The 19839-nt window shown below is 41.1% G+C and overlaps 1 protein-coding gene across 1 annotated transcript in view; it reads right to left on the bottom strand.

The window, feature by feature from the left end:
* The window catches only part of LOC143793677 (uncharacterized), a 159971-nt gene that overhangs the window by 26874 nt on the left and 113258 nt on the right, over window positions 1–19839 (bottom strand). Inside the window, exon 9 of the mRNA XM_077280722.1 lies at window positions 11458–11688. Within this exon, the coding sequence (XP_077136837.1) occupies window positions 11458–11688 (231 nt within the window). The remainder of the gene's footprint in view (window positions 1–11457; window positions 11689–19839) is intronic.

The following is a 19839-nucleotide window of genomic DNA, read 5'->3' as shown; positions in this document are numbered from 1 at the left end:
TTTTCTGCTGACCATGAAAGTGCCCTTTCTGTCTTCATGCTATCTAGTAAGCGGACCTCGATTTTGCTAAACCTATTTTCATACTACGTTTGTCATTTCATCTTAAATCACCGCCAATATATGTGGGGGCCTCTGTCTGCCTTTTGGGAAAATTTCTCTAGAGGTGAGCCAGGACTGTCTTTTCCTCTGCTAGGATTAGGTAGTTCTCCGGCTGGCGCTGGGCATCTAGGGATAAAAAAACGTAGGCATGCTACCCGGCCACTTCTAGTTGTGCGGCAGGTTTAGTTCATGGTCAGTATAGTTTCCATCTTCCAAGAGCTAGTTCTCATATATGCTGGGCTATGTTCTCTCGCCATTTTTTTTTTTTTTTTTTTTTTTCCCCTCTAGTTCTGAGTGTGCTCTTAATTGAATCACTTGCTAGTCTGCCTATACTGCAGCCTTCCTCTCTTCCTCTCCTTCTAATCCTTGAATGGCTCTGTGTTCACCTGTTTCAAATGGATCTTCAGAGTGTAGCTACAGGTTTGAATAATCTCGCCACAAAGGTACAAAATTTGCAAGATTTTGTTGTTCATGCACCTATGTCTGAGCCTAGAATTCCTTTGCCTGAATTCTTCTCGGGGAATAGATCTCACTTTCAAAATTTTAAAAATAATTGCAAATTGTTTTTGTCCCTGAAGTCTCGCTCTGCCGGAGACCCTGCACAGCAGGTCAGGATTGTAATTTCCTTGCTCCGGGGCGACCCTCAAGACTGGGCTTTTGCATTGGCACCAGGGGATCCTGCGTTGCTCAATGTGGATGCGTTTTTTCTGGCCTTGGGGTTGCTTTATGAGGAACCTCATTTAGAGCTTCAGGCGGAAAAGGCCTTGATGTCCTTGTCTCAGGGGCAAGATGAAGCTGAAATATACTGCCAAAAATTCCGCAAATGGTCTGTGCTTACTCAGTGGAATGAGTGCGCCCTGGCGGCGATTTTCAGAGAAGGTCTCTCTGATGCCATTAAGGATGTTATGGTGGGGTTCCCTGTGCCTGCGAGTCTGAATGAGTCCATGACGATGGCTATTCAGATCGATAGGCGTCTGCGGGAGCGCAAACCTGTGCACCATTTGGCGGTGTCTACTGAGAAAACGCCAGAAAATATGCAATGTGATAGAATTCTGTCCAGAAGCGAGCGGCAGAATTTTAGACGAAAAAATGGGTTGTGCTTCTATTGTGGTGATTCAACTCATGTTATATCAGCATGCTTTAAGCGTACTAAGAAGCCTGACAAGTCTGTTTCAATTAGCACTTTACAGTCTAAGTTTATTCTATCTGTGACCCTGATTTGTTCTTTGTCATCTATTACCGCGGACGCCTATGTCGACTCTGGCGCTGCTTTGAGTCTTATGGATTGGTCCTTTGCCAAACGCTGTGGGTATGATTTGGAGCCATTGGAGGCTCCGATACCTCTGAAAGGGATTGACTCCACCCCATTGGCTAGTAATAAACCACAATACTGGACACAAGTAACTATGCGTATTAATCCGGATCACCAGGAGATTATTCGCTTTCTGGTGCTGTATAATCTACATGATGTTTTGGTGCTGGGATTGCCATGGCTGCAATCTCATAACCCAGTCCTCGACTGGAGAGCTATGTCTGTGTTAAGCTGGGGATGTAAAGGAACTCATGGGGACGTACCTTTGGTTTCCATTTCATCATCTATTCCCTCTGAGATTCCTGAATTCTTGTCTGACTTTCGTGACGTTTTTGAAGAACCCAAGGTTGGTTCACTACCTCCGCACCGGGAGTGCGATTGTGCCATAGACTTGATCCCGGGTAGTAAATACCCTAAGGGTCGTTTATTTAATCTGTCTGTGCCTGAACACGCTGCTATGCGAGAATATATAAAGGAGTCCTTGGAAAAGGGACATATTCGTCCTTCGTCATCTCCCTTAGGAGCCGGTTTTTTCTTTGTGTCTAAGAAAGACGGCTCTTTGAGGCCGTGTATTGATTATCGACTTTTGAATAAAATCACGGTTAAATATCAATATCCGTTACCACTGCTTACTGATTTGTTTGCTCGTATAAAGGGGGCCAAGTGGTTCTCTAAGATTGATCTCCGTGGGGCGTATAATTTGGTGCGAATCAAGCAGGGGGATGAGTGGAAAACCGCATTTAATACGCCCGAGGGCCATTTTGAGTATTTGGTGATGCCTTTTGGTCTTTCAAATGCCCCTTCAGTCTTCCAGTCCTTTATGCATGACATTTTCCGCGATTATTTGGATAAATTTATGATTGTGTATCTGGATGATATTCTGATTTTTTCGGATGACTGGGACTCTCATGTCCAGCAGGTCAGGAGGGTTTTTTAGGTTTTGCGGTCTAATTCCTTGTGTGTGAAGGGTTCTAAGTGTGTTTTTGGGGTTCAGAAGATTTCCTTCTTGGGATACATTTTTTCCCCCTCTTCCATCGAGATGGATCCTGTCAAGGTTCAGGCTATTGGTGATTGGACGCAACCCTCTTCTCTTAAGAGTCTTCAGAAATTTTTGGGCTTTGCTAACTTTTATCGTCGATTTATTGCTGGTTTTTCTGATGTTGTAAAACCATTGACTGATTTGACTAAGAAGGGTGCTGATGTTGCTGATTGGTCCCCTGATGCTGTGGAGGCCTTTCGGGAGCTCAAGCGCCGCTTTTCTTCCGCCCCAGTGTTGCGTCAGCCTGATGTTGCTCTTCCTTTTCAGGTTGAGGTCGACGCTTCTGAAATCGGAGCTGGGGCGGTGTTGTCGCAGAGAAGTTCCGACTGCTCCGTGATGAGACCTTGTGCTTTTTTTTCCCGTAAATTTTCGCCCGCCGAGCGGAATTATGATATTGGGAATCGGGAGCTTTTGGCCATGAAGTGGGCTTTTGAGGAGTGGCGTCACTGGCTTGAGGGGGCCAGACATCAGGTGGTGGTATTGACTGACCACAAAAATTTAATTTACCTTGAGTCTGCCAGGTGCCTGAATCCTAGACAAGCGCGCTGGTCGTTGTTTTTCTCTCGGTTTAATTTTGTGGTGTCTTACCTACCGGGTTCTAAGAATGTTAAGGCGGATGCCCTTTCTAGGAGTTTTGAGCCTGACTCCCCTGGTAATTCTGAGCCCACAGGTATCCTTAAAGATGGAGTGATATTGTCTGCCGTTTCTCCAGACCTGCGGCGGGCCTTGCAGGAGTTTCAGGCGGATAGACCTGATCGTTGCCCACCTGGTAGACTGTTTGTTCCTGATGATTGGACCAGTAGAGTCATCTCTGAGGTTCATTCTTCTGCGTTGGCAGGTCATCCTGGAATCTTTGGTACCAGGGATTTGGTGGCAAGGTCCTTCTGGTGGCCTTCCCTGTCACGAGATGTGCGAGGCTTTGTGCAGTCTTGTGACGTTTGTGCTCGGGCCAAGCCTTGTTGTTCTCGGGCTAGTGGATTGTTGTTACCCTTGCCTATCCCGAAGAGGCCTTGGACGCACATCTCGATGGATTTTATTTCGGATCTGCCTGTTTCTCAGAAGATGTCTGTCATCTGGGTGGTGTGTGACCGTTTCTCTAAGATGGTCCATCTGGTTCCCTTGCCTAAGTTGCCTTCTTCTTCCGAGTTGGTTCCTCTGTTTTTTCAAAATGTTGTTCGTTTGCATGGTATTCCGGAGAATATCGTTTCTGACAGAGGGACCCAATTCGTGTCTAGATTTTGGCGGGCATTCTGTGCTAGGATGGGCATAGATTTGTCTTTTTCGTCTGCTTTCCATCCTCAGACTAATGGCCAGACCGAGCGGACTAATCAGACCTTGGAGACATATTTGAGGTGTTTTGTGTCTGCGGATCAGGATGATTGGGTTGCTTTTTTGCCTTTGGCGGAGTTCGCCCTCAATAATCGGGCCAGCTCTGCCACCTTGGTGTCCCCGTTTTTCTGTAATTCGGGGTTTCATCCTCGATTTTCCTCCGGTCAAGTGGAATCTTCGGATTGTCCTGGAGTGGATGCTGTGGTGGAGAGGTTGCATCAGATTTGGGGGCAGGTAGTGGACAATTTGAAGTTGTCCCAGGAGAAGACTCAGCTTTTTGCCAACCGCCGTCGTCGTGTTGGTCCTCGGCTTTGTGTTGGGGACTTGGTGTGGTTGTCTTCTCGTTTTGTCCCTATGAGGGTTTCTTCTCCTAAGTTTAAGCCTCGGTTCATCGGCCCGTACAAGATATTGGAGATTCTTAACCCTGTGTCCTTCCGTTTGGACCTCCCTGCATCCTTTTCGATTCATAATGTTTTTCATCGGTCATTGTTGCGCAGGTATGAGGTACCAGCTGTGCCTTCCGTTGAGCCTCCTGCTCCGGTGTTGGTTGAGGGTGAGTTGGAGTACGTTGTGGAAAAGATCTTGGACTCTCGTGTTTCCAGACGGAAACTCCAGTATCTGGTCAAATGGAAGGGATACGGTCAGGAGGATAATTCTTGGGTCACTGCCTCTGATGTTCATGCCTCCGATCTTGTCCGTGCCTTTCATAGGGCTCATCCTGATCGCCCTGGTGGTTCTGGTGAGGGTTCGGTGCCCCCTCCTTGAGGGGGGGGGTACTGTTGTGAAATTGGATTCTGGGCTCCCCCGGTGGCCACTTGTGGAATTTAACTTGTGTGCATCATCCCCTCTGTTCACCTGCTCCTATCAGGATGTGGGAGTCGCTATATAACCTTGCTCCTCTGTCAGTTTCATGCCGGTCAACAATGTAATCAGTAGCCTTTCTGTGCATGTTCCTGCTACTAGACAACTCCCAGCTAAGTTGGACTTTTGTCCTTGTGTGTTTTTGCATTTTGTTCCTGTTCACAGCTGCTGTTTCGTTACTGTGTCTGGAAAGCTCTTGTGAGCGGAAATTGCCACTCTGGTGTTATGAGTTAATGCTAGAGTCTTAAAGTAATTTCTGGATGGTGTTTTGATAGGGTTTTCTGCTGACCATGAAAGTGCCCTTTCTGTCTTCATGCTATCTAGTAAGCGGACCTCGATTTTGCTAAACCTATTTTCATACTACGTTTGTCATTTCATCTTAAATCACCGCCAATATATGTGGGGGCCTCTGTCTGCCTTTTGGGAAAATTTCTCTAGAGGTGAGCCAGGACTGTCTTTTCCTCTGCTAGGATTAGGTAGTTCTCCGGCTGGCGCTGGGCATCTAGGGATAAAAAAACGTAGGCATGCTACCCGGCCACTTCTAGTTGTGCGGCAGGTTTAGTTCATGGTCAGTATAGTTTCCATCTTCCAAGAGCTAGTTCTCATATATGCTGGGCTATGTTCTCTCGCCATTGAGAATCATGACAGACGTCAAGATGTGTGACTCTCAAGGCCTAGGCAACGATTGAAGAGGTACAGAGATCCAAATGGCGGGCTGCTGGACGGATGAGCTGTGGAGGTGTTATTTATTTATTTTTTTACAGCCTATGTATATTATACTGTGGGGTCGAGAGACATCCTGGAACATAAGGAACATTCAATTTACATTGAATAACTCACAATGAAATCAAATTTCCCAGTAAAATCGGCATGATTTGCTGTATTCAGATCTTTGAAGATTGGATCACCTCTGGTGTATGTGAAACCACTGAGCAGGACTGTACAAAATCATAGGACAAAGACCAGTGCTAGTGAGCATTGTCACTGTGAAATAAGTGGACCAAGCAAAACAATTGCCCTACATCTAAATGATTAATTAAGTATGCAAGAGTAATATCTATGTATGCGAGCAGGGTTTTCAAATAATTTTTAAATATTTCAACAGAAAATTGTTATAATAGTAAAAAAAGAAAAAAATGTGATCTAAAAAATGAATTCAATACTTGATCCTTGAACAATCTATTTGAAGGGGAAATGTATTTTACATTATCCCTAGCATGCCAGAAATATGGAAAAAGATCACATTGCCGAAGTCTTGGATCACCACTGAGATTCAGAATGATAGGGCACAGAAATGTCTGCCAGTTTATAGCAGGGCAGCTATTAAATTGGCATCAATATGTCAAAGATGTGGCAGTCGTGATGTGTCTTACTGAAGAGAGATGAACTCTCTATGTCATGAGCCATCTAATTAGTCGCATTAGGATTCAGCTTGGACGTCTCCAAATGGGGTGGGATTCAGGCACACAATTACTGCCAGTCTGATGAAGAGAAGGTGAAGTCAGAACCTGTGGAAAAAATCACATGGATGGGTTTTTCTTTGAGGTGCGAGGCAATAACCCTTAGAGATGCTGCAATCCTTATCCGGTGGCCAGAAGGCCTAGTATTTATTTAGCACTATTATGTGACAAGAATGGATAGGAGAAGCTTTGTAATTTATTTATTTGCCCACACGTAAAATCACTGATGAAACATGGATGGTAAAAAAGATACCTTGACTAAACATGGAAGAAAATGGGATCCAAAACACTGAGGACAGGTAACTTCTTTTTTAGTAATGAGACCCAACTTTGCTTTAGTTTGGTAAAAGCTTATGCTTATTTTCAAGCAAAACAGAATAAAAAATCTAATTAAAAATTGTTAAATGTGTAATATTATGGAGTCTCAACTATTTACTGTGCATAAGCAAACATTTAGTTAGGAAGAAACATCTGAGAAGAAAACATTTATCCAGGAAATTAAAAAAAAAAAACTTTGGTAATGGCTAGTTTGCAGGGGTGTTAAACTTCATCAGGAACTATAAATGTAGTTTGTGGACTAACATAAGTTACTAAAATAAGCCAGCTTGAATAGTTTTTTTTTTTTTTAACATCCTGTAATTTAATAAAAGAAAAACAACTTTAATTTTCAAGTAAGATTAAAGAAAGATACACTGGTCTGATGACATTTCGATACCTTGGGATGTTATTAATCTGGAAACTTCCTGATCCTATACAGTTTAGTACTCTTGGTATACTGTTTATCTACTGACGCAATCAGCCTATTTGACTTGAAAGCTATATCTCATGTATTTTCAATGGGAGGAAAAAAAACAAATGCTCTGCCATGCAACCTTGACGGCGGCTTATCTAGCAGGATAACAAAAGGATCGAATACTTGAAATCAAACTACACAGGACCCTGAGCAAGCCAGATTTGGTTGGTGACACGCGTTGGGCGTTGCGCCCGGTCATGTGCTCTGACTTTATCCTGATCCAGAACACCATGCTTGTTTTATGACTATCACCATTGGCATCTTGGCTCTCTAAGCATAGGTACTATTGCTTCTCCTCTCATAGCAGAGGTTCAATTGCGCTATCAGCACCTTGTTACTTGTTAGCTTTGCACTTTCAATATGTTTACTGTACTTTTTTTCCTAGGTGACAGATATCACTACTTGTGCCTGGGTTATATATGTGCTTTTTGTGTGTTCTAGGTTCATTATTTCACCAGCTTTAGGGAGGTGCTAATGCTGAGATTATTGCCTTATTGGGGGTTTTCTCATGCATGGTGAACAACAAGGCTAACTTATGGTACTTTCTGGTTCATTACATTGGAACCAGTATTATGTTTTTTCTTGCCTGGGTCTGAAATTATTGTATTTGGGTCATCACAATATTCATAAATTGTTTGACAGGGCTCAGCAGCCTATTTTGGGTGATTGTGTGTTTAGTCATGTTTTTTTAATTTTTTCAATTGTTTTTAATTGTTATTTGTAGCTTTTATTAATAAAATAATTTTGCACATTTCATTCTGGTGATCCTTTTTATACAGCATGCTGTTTTTCGACATGTTCTCGGTGCATTTCTCTTGCTTGCTATAGGTGATCCCGAATTTACTTGCAGTGGTGCCTTATGACCTCTTTTGTTGAAATTAAACTACGAGATCCTTGTTCCCCACAATATTATAAGGCAGAGAAGATCGGGAGGTCCCCACACGTTAGACTGTGTGCACACGGTGCATTTTTGATGCGTTTTTTTCCCATGTGAAATTGTACAAAAAATGCTAGGGAATTCTTATTCCAGCAAAGTCAGTGAGAACCCTGAAGTGTTATGCACATGATCAGTAGTTTTCCTTTCAGGATTTGCTGTGCGTTTAAATCCGCAGTATGTCAATTCTTTGTGCAAGCTTGAACCATTGAATGCACAGGAAAAAAACACATGCAAAAAACGGATTCAAAAACGCATCAAAAAGGCGGCGGATTTTTCCACAGCATTTTTACTGCCAAGAAATGCAGAAACCTTGCAGAAATTTCTGAAAGCAAATACTCAACGTTCACACATACCCTTAGAGGTGTATGTTAGACTTCGCAGGGATGTGAGATGTATGACTTTCTTTAACACTTGTATGTGCACCACAATGAGTGTATGTACATAGACTAGATATAACAAAATATGATTGTCATCCCAGTTGGGAGAGGAACATAAAACAGTCTCTGCAAAGCATTGTAGAACATGTAGGTGCTTTATAAGCAACGGGACAACTATTCATAGCTATTGTGTTGGCTGAATAAGGCTCTGTATGCAACCTTTTTAGTCATAAAGAAGGCACAACAATGTGCAGACACCTTGCAAAATGGACACCAATGGTTGGTACTCGAGGTTGCCTAGTGTGCTTGGATATGTACAAAGTGTTGCGAAGGGCTCGAGTGACATGTTCGAGTCCCCGCGGCCGCATCTTCCGCAGCTGTTAGATTCGAGTAGCGAGCACTTGCGCTCATCACTAGTTGGTACCCATCAACCCCATAAGATAATATTGTTAGTCTGGCTCTGTCAAAATGTCCTTTTGGCAGGAGAACTAGACCCGGGCAAAGGACTACAGCCCTGACTCATCAAGACCAGCATGGTTCACACCGGTCTTGATGAGGGTGCATGCCTCTTAATGACTCAGGCATATCTAAAAAGTGGTGTGAGAATCTTTCTCTGATCATTGACTGGAGTAAGACTACTTGCGTAAGGTATGCCACAGCTCATCATGAATTTGATGAGCTATGGCATCACGCCCCTATACCACCCCAGCTCCGCTCGTCTTGGCAGTGCTGGATGAAATTGTCGTGAAAATATTTATAACTCACAACATGTTTTTGCATTTTTGAGTTGCAAAATAATTTAGTGTTTATTAAAAGTGTTTTCCACCAGATTTCTGGGTCAGTAGCATCACCACTACACATACAGACCGGCTCTCATTAAGCCCTGTGATGGGTTCCCATAGCAGCCTGCTAAAAGTCCCCATCACCGCTAACTTGGCCCTTCTGTAAAACTCAGCCAAGGACTGAGCTTCAAGGTACACCACGAATGGTATAAGCGGTGGTATGTTCGTCAGGTTCAGGTCTCGTATGAGAAATAAAAGAAAAAAAAACATTTTACAAACAATTAAGAAATAAAAAAAACCTTGAAATGCCATAGATGCATTTTTTCGGTTGCCATAACACCCAGAAGAAAAAAATATGATGAAGACGTCTGCACCCCAAAATGTATATAGAGGCCTTTTTCTTTATTACCCAGCATAACACTTATTGAAGTAGGAATTTTAAATGAAATCTTACATACTGGAGGTTTTCTGCTCCTGCCCTTAAAGGGAACCTGCCATCAGCCAAAATGCATATATATATATACCGTATATATAAATATTTTTATTCCATCATAGTCTGGCTAAATTTACAGGTATATTAGTAAATTCCCAGAGAAAACTCAGACACCATTATCAAAGGACTGAACAACAAGATTTGCAACTTAAAATTCATACAGAATACATAAAAATGCACAGATAAACACACATACTTCAAAAAAATATTTTTCATTCAAAGTACAAAGCAACCCAAGATCCCTTCTGTATTATGACTCAAGTTCAAAAAGAGCGTGAAAATTAGCTTTGAGCTAAATAACTGGCGAAAATTAAATGGGAAAATATTCCCTACAGAATTTATTAATTTATTATGTTGCTTTATGTGCTGTAAAGATGCACAAATGTTTCTTAACTGCAGCAGATACCTGCAGGGAAATTTTAATGAAATCTGTCAGTTAGTTTTAAAAGTTAGAAAATTGCAGAAAAAAAAAATAAGTGTGTGCTTATATAGAGAAGAAAGTAATCGTCTGAGCAAGGACATCAGCAGCCATAACATGGAGAAGCAGAATGATAAGAGTCTACAGCAAAATGTTAACTATTTCTCACTTTTTTCAGACTTCGGGTGTCCCTGTTGTCCAATGTAACATTAACCCCTTATTGACATGCCTGTAGGTCACCCCATTTGTGGGGTGAATGTATGACGCGGGCTACTGAAGCTCTCAGGATTTGAGAAAACTCCGATCCCTGCATTTTAACCAGTTAGATACCACAGTCAGACCACAAAATGTTACCAACTAGAGGACACCTCTGTCACCTCCATGCAATCCAACACAACCTTTCGGGTTGATATTACAGCAAGGGACGTACAAAAGCACCCTGTCTCGCCATCTTAGCACTTCTATTAAGTCTTGGCACAGGAGAATGACCCAACACTAAGCTAACAATTGTCAAAATTAGGAACAGGGCTCGGTTCATCTTTTTTCCCCATGCAGCTGCTAATTTGTATACAGTTATGAGAAAAACTAAGTACATCCTTTTTGAATAAATATGATTTTACTTATCAAGGTACGAAAACAAAAATCTGGTCCTTGAGAGGTGTTCCGTTTTGAGGAATCCCCTGTCCACAAGCAGTTTGCTTTTATAATAATCTGCAGCGCAGAAGTCATGTTGACAGCTCTGCAGCCAATCAGTAAGCACGGTGGCTCTGAGCGGCTTGTGTCGTTTATTCGGGCAGAGACGTTGAGCTCACTGATTGGTTACAGCACTGTCAATGTGATTCAGCGCTGCAGACACAAGGAGCAGTGGTGAAAACTTGGCGCTGGACCAGGGTAGGGTGAGTAAAGGACAGATTTTTTTTTTCCATATTAATAAACTGTGCTTGGGAACACTGAGTTTCTAAAAATGTAAACCACTTTAAATTTAGGTAAATGCAACCTAAGATGAACAACAAAACATGACAAATTACACGGTTTTACCTTTTTTCCACCCTACGACTGTACTTTGGCATAGTTATGGCTGATTATATCAGCTGTCAAGTGCTGGGAAAGAAGCGGGCTCAGTACGTGAGCCTGCATCAATGGCAGGACACGACATATGACACAAATATACGTCATATGTCATGAAGGGGGTTAATGATGCAAAAGGCGCCCTATGCAAGCTTGTGCGCATTTGTAATACCTGGCAAACACCTCCCTAATGTATGGTGGGTTTGCAAGAAGAAACAGAGTGGCATATGACCCTTATGAGCCCTTCCTCATTTCATGTAGTTGCAGTACGAGCCACTTCAGGGAGACCCAAAGCTTTTTCGTGAATACATTATATGTAACATATAGTATATTTAAGAAAACCTCTTAATATATTCCAATATATCGTTCAAACTCAATGTGTTTATAAGAGAAAAAAGTCTGAGAAAAAAAAAGTATTCAGGTCAATAATGGAAAAAAATTCAAAATATATAGATTCATAGCAAAGAAAGACAATAGGTATTCACTCACCCAAGGTGCAGACGGTACAATGAGGGTCACTGTGAGCAAATCTCTGCAGCATTCCTCCAAGGACTGAGAACATCGACTCAAATGATTTATTAACCGGGAATACGTAACTGTAGGAAGTATGTGATGTGCCGATTGTGAAGGGTCTGTTCCTGGGGCTAAAACAATGCTCAGCGTCTGTCTTGCAGCATGCAGGTGTCTGAACAAGGTGCTAAGTTTTCCTTCAAGCGCACTCTGTTTTAAGAAAAAAGAAAATCAATCAAGTCAAACAATATCATCAAACACCCTATACTTCATCTTATTGACCTATGGGGAATTTTCCATCACATATTTTGTGCATGTGAGCAGAAACTCCGCTTTTTACATACAGAGGTAGAAACTAAGAAACATATATAAGCAGCACATAAAAAAGTGGAGTACGCCAAGAGCTGCCATTGTACAGTAAACCATACATCCTGTGCCTGGCGTCCAGCTGAAAATGACATTTGGGAGAAGTAGCCAGCCTGGAAGACCTCTGAAAGTGCATATAAAATATATTATATATAGTGCCTTGAAAAAGTATTCATACCCAGTGAACGTTTCCACATTTGATTATTTTACACACACAAACTTATCTGTATTTTATTGGGATTTTATGTAATATAACAACACAAAATAGCAGGTATTTGTGAAGTGTAAAGGAAATGATACACGGCCTAAATATTTTTCCTCAGAATTGAGTGATTCCATAATTTTTCCCCTATGCTTGGTTAAAAAAAGTAACCATTACTGACTACCACATTTTTTGTTCTTGATTTCTTTTAGTGTTTCTTAAAGCCAGAAAGTTGGCATTTGAAATGACTTTAGTTTTGTGCCATGTCTGTGATCTGCTTTTTTTCTATAAAATTAAACAACTGAATGAACATCCTCCAAGGCCGGTGATTCCATAATTTTTGCCAGGGGTTGTAGATCAAAGACTGCACATGGGTCAACAGTGTGTCAGGACTCATCTGGAATACTATGTCCACTTCTGGGCACCACATTTTAAAAAAAGACATTGAAAAACTGGAGTAAGTTCAGAGAAGAGCTATCAGGATAGTGAGCGGACTGTAAAGTATGTCCTACAAGGAACGGTTAAGGGATCTGAGAATGTTTAGTTTGCAAAAAAAGAAGGCTAAGAGGAGACTTATTAGCTGTTGTGAAGCAATGAGGGGGATCATATGCGCGGGTCGATATGTGCCCCCCTGAATGCGGATGGAGTATTATTAAACCTGCTGGAGTGCCTTGTGTTCACAGGAGAACGCCTGTGAATCACAAGGCAAAATAAAAGAAAGAGTGGATTGGGTCCAAATAGTTGACCCAGTCATATTTTTAGGAAAACCTGTCAAGTGCTTTTATTTTTAGAAGGATTTGCAGGTTTGGTAGTGGGGCGAATCTCTCTCTAAACTCTGGGTTTTGGAAATGGTTCTATGTCCACGATTCCATTTAAAATTTGTCAGTTTGGCCTTGGGTGTGTCAGTTTCAGGAGTTTGCAAGCTGCAGAGCAGGAGGCTCTGTGCAACCCAGGTCTGTGTGGAGCTAACACAGAGCCAGGGGGACTTCAAGGCGGCTGACGCATCCAAGAGGCACAGCGGTGCCTTTGTTCACGGCAACGGGTTTGGAACACGGATTGTATTTGTGGAAACCCATCTGCGATATGGATATCACTCCTGTATGTAAGTCTCAAAATAAAGACACTGTTTATGTTGAACTTTCTGTGGTCCCTGCCTGTCTATCGCACTGCACCAACCCGCTGCACTACAATGTCTACAAATATCTGAAGGGATGTCACAATGTAGAGGGATCATCCATATTCTCATTTGCATATGAAAAGACGAGAAGCAATGGAATTAAACTGCAAGGGAGAACATACAGACTAGATATTGAACAAACTTTTTGACAGTGAGGGTAATCAATGAGTGGACCAGGCTTCCACGACAGGTGGTAAGTTCTCCTTCAATGGAAGACTTCAAACAGAGGCTGGTTTAGTGAATCCTGCATTGAGCAGGGGGTTGGACTAGATGACTTTGGAGGTCCCTTCCAATTCTAACATTCTATGATTCCAGTGATGTATCACTAAGCAGACTTCATGCTAGAGTTTTGATTAAAAACTGTTTCATCTGCTGCAGATCTATCCATTTTCTGAATGCAGAACTCAGTATAACCTCGCACACATCACTGATTGGCAGCTTTCTCTATAAACTGAGAATAGGCAGTGGTTGGGGATGGACTACAAGGCAGCAGGTTTACTAGTCCTTTGGTAATAATCTCCTATTGATAAAACAATTATTTAAAAAAAACCTGCAGCAAGCAAATCAGTGACACATCGCTGGAATCAGGGTTTCTGCCCCCACATCATGCTGCTCTCAAATTAAGCAGCAAGAACCTGGAGTTAGTTTCCTTTTAAATGCTTTGCACCTACAGGTTACCACTATATCTGAAGTTAAGCATTTTTGTAGGCATCAGATGCCTTTTAAGCTAAAAAAAAAGAACAAATAAATAAATACATGTCGGAGCTCCACAACCCCAATGTACTACCTACTCCATTCAGTTTATGCTCAGATTATATACTTAAATGGAAATATATACACCATAGAATATTGTTATTTTAAATGTAATGCATACACCAGAAAACCTTACTATCTGCACAAGGAAAACAAAACACAAAAACAATATATATATATATAAAGCAAGGGAAGTGAGAAGTCCATCTTTGCCAGTGACAGTGATGAAGGAGCTGTTTACACGGTCAATAGCCTTAAGGGACACACTGCTCTTGTAAACTGTGACAATATAGATTATTCCTCTGAGTTTTCTACTGAAAAATAATGATACTGCAGAGAAAAAGTGATAAAGCTGGCAATAAAATAGTTATGATTAATATAATGATTCAGAATAACAGCAAAAAGTAGGCCTTAAAGATACAACTAACGAGAAATACATGTATCTGCTGTCTTCTTTGTATCAAAGCCCCAAAAAAAAAGAGTTAAAACAATTCTAGATTTGATGTAATACAGTTAGGTCCATATATATTTGGACAGAGACAACCTTTTTCTAATTTTGGTTATAGACATTACCACAATGAATTTTAAACAAAACAATTCAGATGCAGTTGAAGTTCAGACTTTTAGCTTTCATTTGAGGGTATCCACAATAAAATTGGATGAAGGGTTTAGGAGCTTCCGCTCCTTAACATGTGCCACCCTGTTTTTAAAGGGACCAAAAGTAATTGGACAATTGACTCCAATGCTATTTCATGGACAGTTGTGGGCAATCCCTTCATTATGTCATTCTGAATTAAGCAGATAAAAGGCCTGGAGTTGATTTGAGGTGTGGTGCTTGCATTTGGAAGGTTTTGCTGTGAAGTAAACATGCGGTCAAAGGAGATCTCCATGCAGGTGAAACAAGCCATCCTTAAGCTGTGAAAACAGAAAAAAACCCATCTGAAAAATTGCTACAATATTAGGAGTGGCAAAATCTACAGTTTGGTACATCCTGATAAAGAAAGAAAGTACTGGTGAACTCATCAATGCAGAAAGACCTGGGCGCCCACAGAAGACAACAGTGGTGGATGATCGCAGAATAATCTCCATGGTGAGGAGAAACCCCTTCACAACAGCTAACCAAGTGACCAACACTCTCCAGGAGGTCGGCGTATCAATATCCAAATCTACCATAAAGAGAAGACTGCATGAAAGTAACTACAGAGGGTTCACTGCACGGTGCAAGTCACTCATAAGTGTCAAAAATAAAAAGGCTAGACTGGACTTTGCTAAAAAACATCTAAAAAAAGCCAGCACAGTTCTGGAAGAACATTCTTTGGACAGATGAAACCAAGATCAACCTCTACCAGAATGATGGAAAGAGAAAAGTATGGCGAAGGCGTGGTACAGCTCATGATCCAAAGCATACCACATCATCTGTAAAACACGGCGGAGGCAGTGTGATGGCTTGGGCATGCATGGCTGCCAGTGGCACTGGGTCACTAGTGTTTATTGATGATGTGACACAGGACAGAAGCAGCCGAATGAATTCTGAGGTATTCAGAGCCATACTGTGTGCTCAGATCCAACCAAATGCAGCCAAACTGATTGGTCGTCGTTTCATACTACAGATGGACAATGACCCAAAACATAAAGCCAAAGCAACTCAGGAGTTTATTAAAGCAAAGAAGTGGAATATTCTTGAATGGCCAAGTCAGTCACCTGATCTGAACCCAATTGAGCATGCATTTCACTTGTTATAGACTAAACTTCAGACAGAAAGGCCCACAAACAAACAGCAACTGAAAACCACTGCAGTGAAGGCCTGGCAGAGCATCAAAAAGGAGGAAACACAGCGTCTGGTGATGTCCATGAGTTCAAGACTTCAGGCAGTCATTGCCAACAAAGGGTTTTCAACCAAGTACTAGAAATGAACATTTTATTTACAATTATTTAATCTGTCCAATTACTTTTGGTCCCTTTAAAAACAGGGTGGCACATATTAAGGAGCTGAAACTCCTAAACCCTTCATCCAATTTTAATGTGGATACCCTCAAATGAAAGCTGAAAGTCTGAATAATGTTGTCTCTGTCCAAATATATATGGACCTAACTGTATATTCAATAGCCATTCAGTTTCCAAATGTCTATAGTTAATTCATGTAATTAGTATGATCCAGGTCGGAAAGATTACAAGGGCGTATGGCAGACAATACGGAAGAGTTACAAGATCAATGAGGGGGCAATCAAGTATGGCCAAAATGTACAACCTACGAATGTGCAAACAGGACTGTGTCAGATAATAATCCAGTTATAAATTGCAAAGACCACACTGCAAACCAAATTCATAAATTATCAATCCGTCGTGCCCTGCAGACATAATTTACTATTGACAACCTTCAACTCCGGAGTTAATAGAGTCTTTTGACAGAAGTTGAATCTGGACTTGCTTCTCCACACTAGAACATCAAGGAAATCTCAAGCGGTATGAAAAAGTTCTTGCTTTAAGGTTATGTGCACACACGGTCTGTTAGATGCCTGCGTACCCGCTGAGTTTTTCAAGAGTAAGATGCTCCAGGTAAACACTGGTGGCATTTTTCTGAAGTATCTTGTTTGATGTCTTCTACATATCTCCTGCAAAAACTGATGTGTTGGCAGAAAAAAAATACAGCGTCAAATACATGAGTTTTTGACACATTTTTGCATGCATAGTTTATGCCTTTTTCCAATTCATTAGTATGGGTAAATCTGCAGAAAAAACACTGAAAAATTGACATTCTGAAGATTTAAATCTGCTGCAAATCTGCAAGGAACACAAACAGTGAGTGCATGAGACTTCAGGAATCTCACATTGCTGGTGCTAGAAAATACTTTGGGTTTTTATGACAGCTGTGGAGAAAAAAAAAAAACAACAAAAGTGTAATGTGTGCATAGACACACACCACACCAGCAAGGGAAGTGACCCAGATGCCCTACTGCACCTATGAGGCACTGCAAAGCCGCTGCATCTCCATGTGACACTACCCCACAGCAACAATGACCATTATACAGCACCAACACCGTGTCCACACAGTCTCAGTCAACAAGCTGTCTCCTGCTAATTGAAAATGTTTGGGCCAAGTAAAACCAAAAAGAAAAAGGAGTGGGAATGTATGCAATATGTTATAATAGTAAAAAAAAAACAAAAAAAAAAACAAAACAATGTGCCAAAATTTACTAAACTGATCATGATCATTATAGGCCCATTTTTTTAATTAGAAAACATGTAAATAGGTTAGCAGGTCATTAAAGGGGTTCTCCACTACTAGGACAACTCCGTATTGATCTAAATGTTCAGCCCTGATAAAATAAAAAAGCTTATACTCACCTCACCGTATCGGCACCGTTCCAGCAGTGTCGGCACTTGTTCTACACGGGGCTCCCGGGCGGTGTTCTGACACACAAGCCTGCTCCCCAACCAGCGCTGGTGTCACTGTCTCCTCCTTTTGCTGAATTAAACACGAAGATGATGTCTGGGCTACAGATGATCTCTGACTTCCTCTTCAATTTCAATTCGACAGAAGCCGGGGACAGTGATGCCAGCGCTGATTGGGCGCCGGGCTCAAGAGTCACAACAATGGCACGGGAGCCCCGGGGAGAGCAAGTGTCAACATCGTGGGAACGGCACAGGCATGGGAGGTGAGTATAAGCTTTTTAATTTTATCAGGGCCAAGCTTGGGGTATGACAAGGTGTTGTCCAAGCAGTAGACAACTCATCCAAGTGTAAGAGTCGTACTATATGGCCAGTAACCGTAAAGCTGGACAAACATGCCATAGCTGTCGGATAAACACTTGGGGCTCTTTCAGACGTTCATGATAATTGGTCCGATCTCAGATTGCAAAGCATGGACTAGCCACGTGTCTCTCGAACGGAGAGTTACAGCCTCATAGAAATACATGAAGCTGTCACACTCGAGTCAGGAGAAGAGCGGCCAGTCCATGCATTGCAATACGAGATCAGATTGACGATCACGGACATCTGATAGAGCCCTTGCTAAAATTACAGCTATCCCACCAGAAGCCACATTGGCACAATTCAACACTATGTTCTGGGTGTGATTTGGGAGGCCCCTACACATAGAAGATTCTCAAACCCATAGAAGTTGGTGAATTTTACTAGTTTTTCTCATGTGTATGGGCTCCTTTACACAGCAGTAACATTCGTTACAGTACATTAGGACTCTGCTGACAAGCATTAAAGATCTAGCAAGAACATTTAGTAATAATATGTTAAATATTATCCACCACTTGGCCTTTAAATACACCAGGAAATCGTCCTTGAATGTCATTTCAGGTCTAAAAACATTGTAACATAAAGGAAAGCATTGTGAAAACCTCAGGAAGAAAGGTTAATTGGTTGATTCATACTCTGCTCATTGTGTTGACTTGTCCAAATAGCTGTGGAAGAATATATTTAATAGAAAACATAATATGGAGCAACAGGCCAACACGAATCTGCAGGCTTATGTAAACATTATAACTACTACCACCCGGGAATATTTTTTAAGCAAATATTAATCTTGTGAATTAATTAAGGACTGCATATGATCTTTAATAAAATCCAAGTGACTATTTCAATATTTTCATTGCAAATGTGACTTGATTGGATCTTACAAAATTAGGTATTTACAGAAAAAGAAATAGAATTAGCATTTCTACTATGTTCTGGAAAGTTGTTCATATACAGTACTGTGCAAAAGTTTTAGGCAGGTGTAGAAAAAAAAAACCTGATGAGAATGCTTTTAATAATAGAAGTGTTAATAGTTTATTTTTAGGAAATGAACAAAATGTAAAGTAAATAAACAGAAGAGAAATATAAACCAAATCAATATTCAATATTTCATGTGACCACAATATGCCTTCAAAACAGCATCAATTCTTCTAGAAATACTTGCACAAAGTCATTCATTTTGTAGGACTAGAGGTGTAAGAGTAACCAATTACACCAAACAGGTGATGATGATGATAATCATCATTTTCATCTGAAGGTTGAAACATAGACATTAACTGAAACAGAAACAACCGTGTTAGAGACTTAAAAGTAGGTTAGCAATAGCTAAACTCTGCTACAAAGGAGCTACAGGTCATTCACCATGACAAGACTAAGCACAGCAACAAGACACAAGGTAGTTACACTGCATCAGCAAGGTGCCTCCCAGGCAAATGTTTCAAAGCACATAGGAGTTTCAAGATGTGCTGTTTAAGCCAATTTGATAATGCACCATGAAATGGCAACCATTTATGACCGTAGATACAGTGCCTTTCGAAAGTATTCGGCTCCTTGAACTTTTCAATCTTTTCCCACATATCATGCATCAAACATAAAGATACCAAATGTAAATTTTTGGTGAAGAATCAACAACAAGTGGAACACAATTGTGAAGTTGAACGAAATTTATTGGTTATTTTAAATTTTTGTGGAAATTCAAAAACTGAAAAGTGGGGCGTGCAATATTATTCAGCCCCTTTACTTTCAGTGCAGCAAACTCACTCCAGACGTTCATTGTGGATCTCTGAATGAACCAATGTTGTCTTAAATGCCTGATGATGATAACTATAATCCACCTGTGTGTAATCAAGTCTCCGTATAAATGCACCTGCTCTGTGATAGTCTCAGGGTTCTGTTTGAAGCACAGAGAGCATCATGAAGACCAAGGAACACAACAGGCAGGTCCGTGATACTGTTGTGGAGAAGTTTAAAGCCGGATTTCTCTTTTGTTCAATCACTTTGCATCTTGCTAATTGATAAAAATAAAACATGTTAATTTTTTAACCTTTCCTACATTGCAACAATTTATCCACACCCACCTAAAATGTTTGCACAATACTGTATATTAAAAAAAAAA

Source organism: Ranitomeya variabilis, chromosome 1, assembly GCF_051348905.1.
Source record: "Ranitomeya variabilis isolate aRanVar5 chromosome 1, aRanVar5.hap1, whole genome shotgun sequence".
NCBI lineage: Eukaryota > Metazoa > Chordata > Amphibia > Anura > Dendrobatidae > Ranitomeya > Ranitomeya variabilis.
The sequence above is the reverse complement of the archived record's forward strand: the minus strand, read 5'-3'. Positions and strand labels throughout refer to the sequence as shown.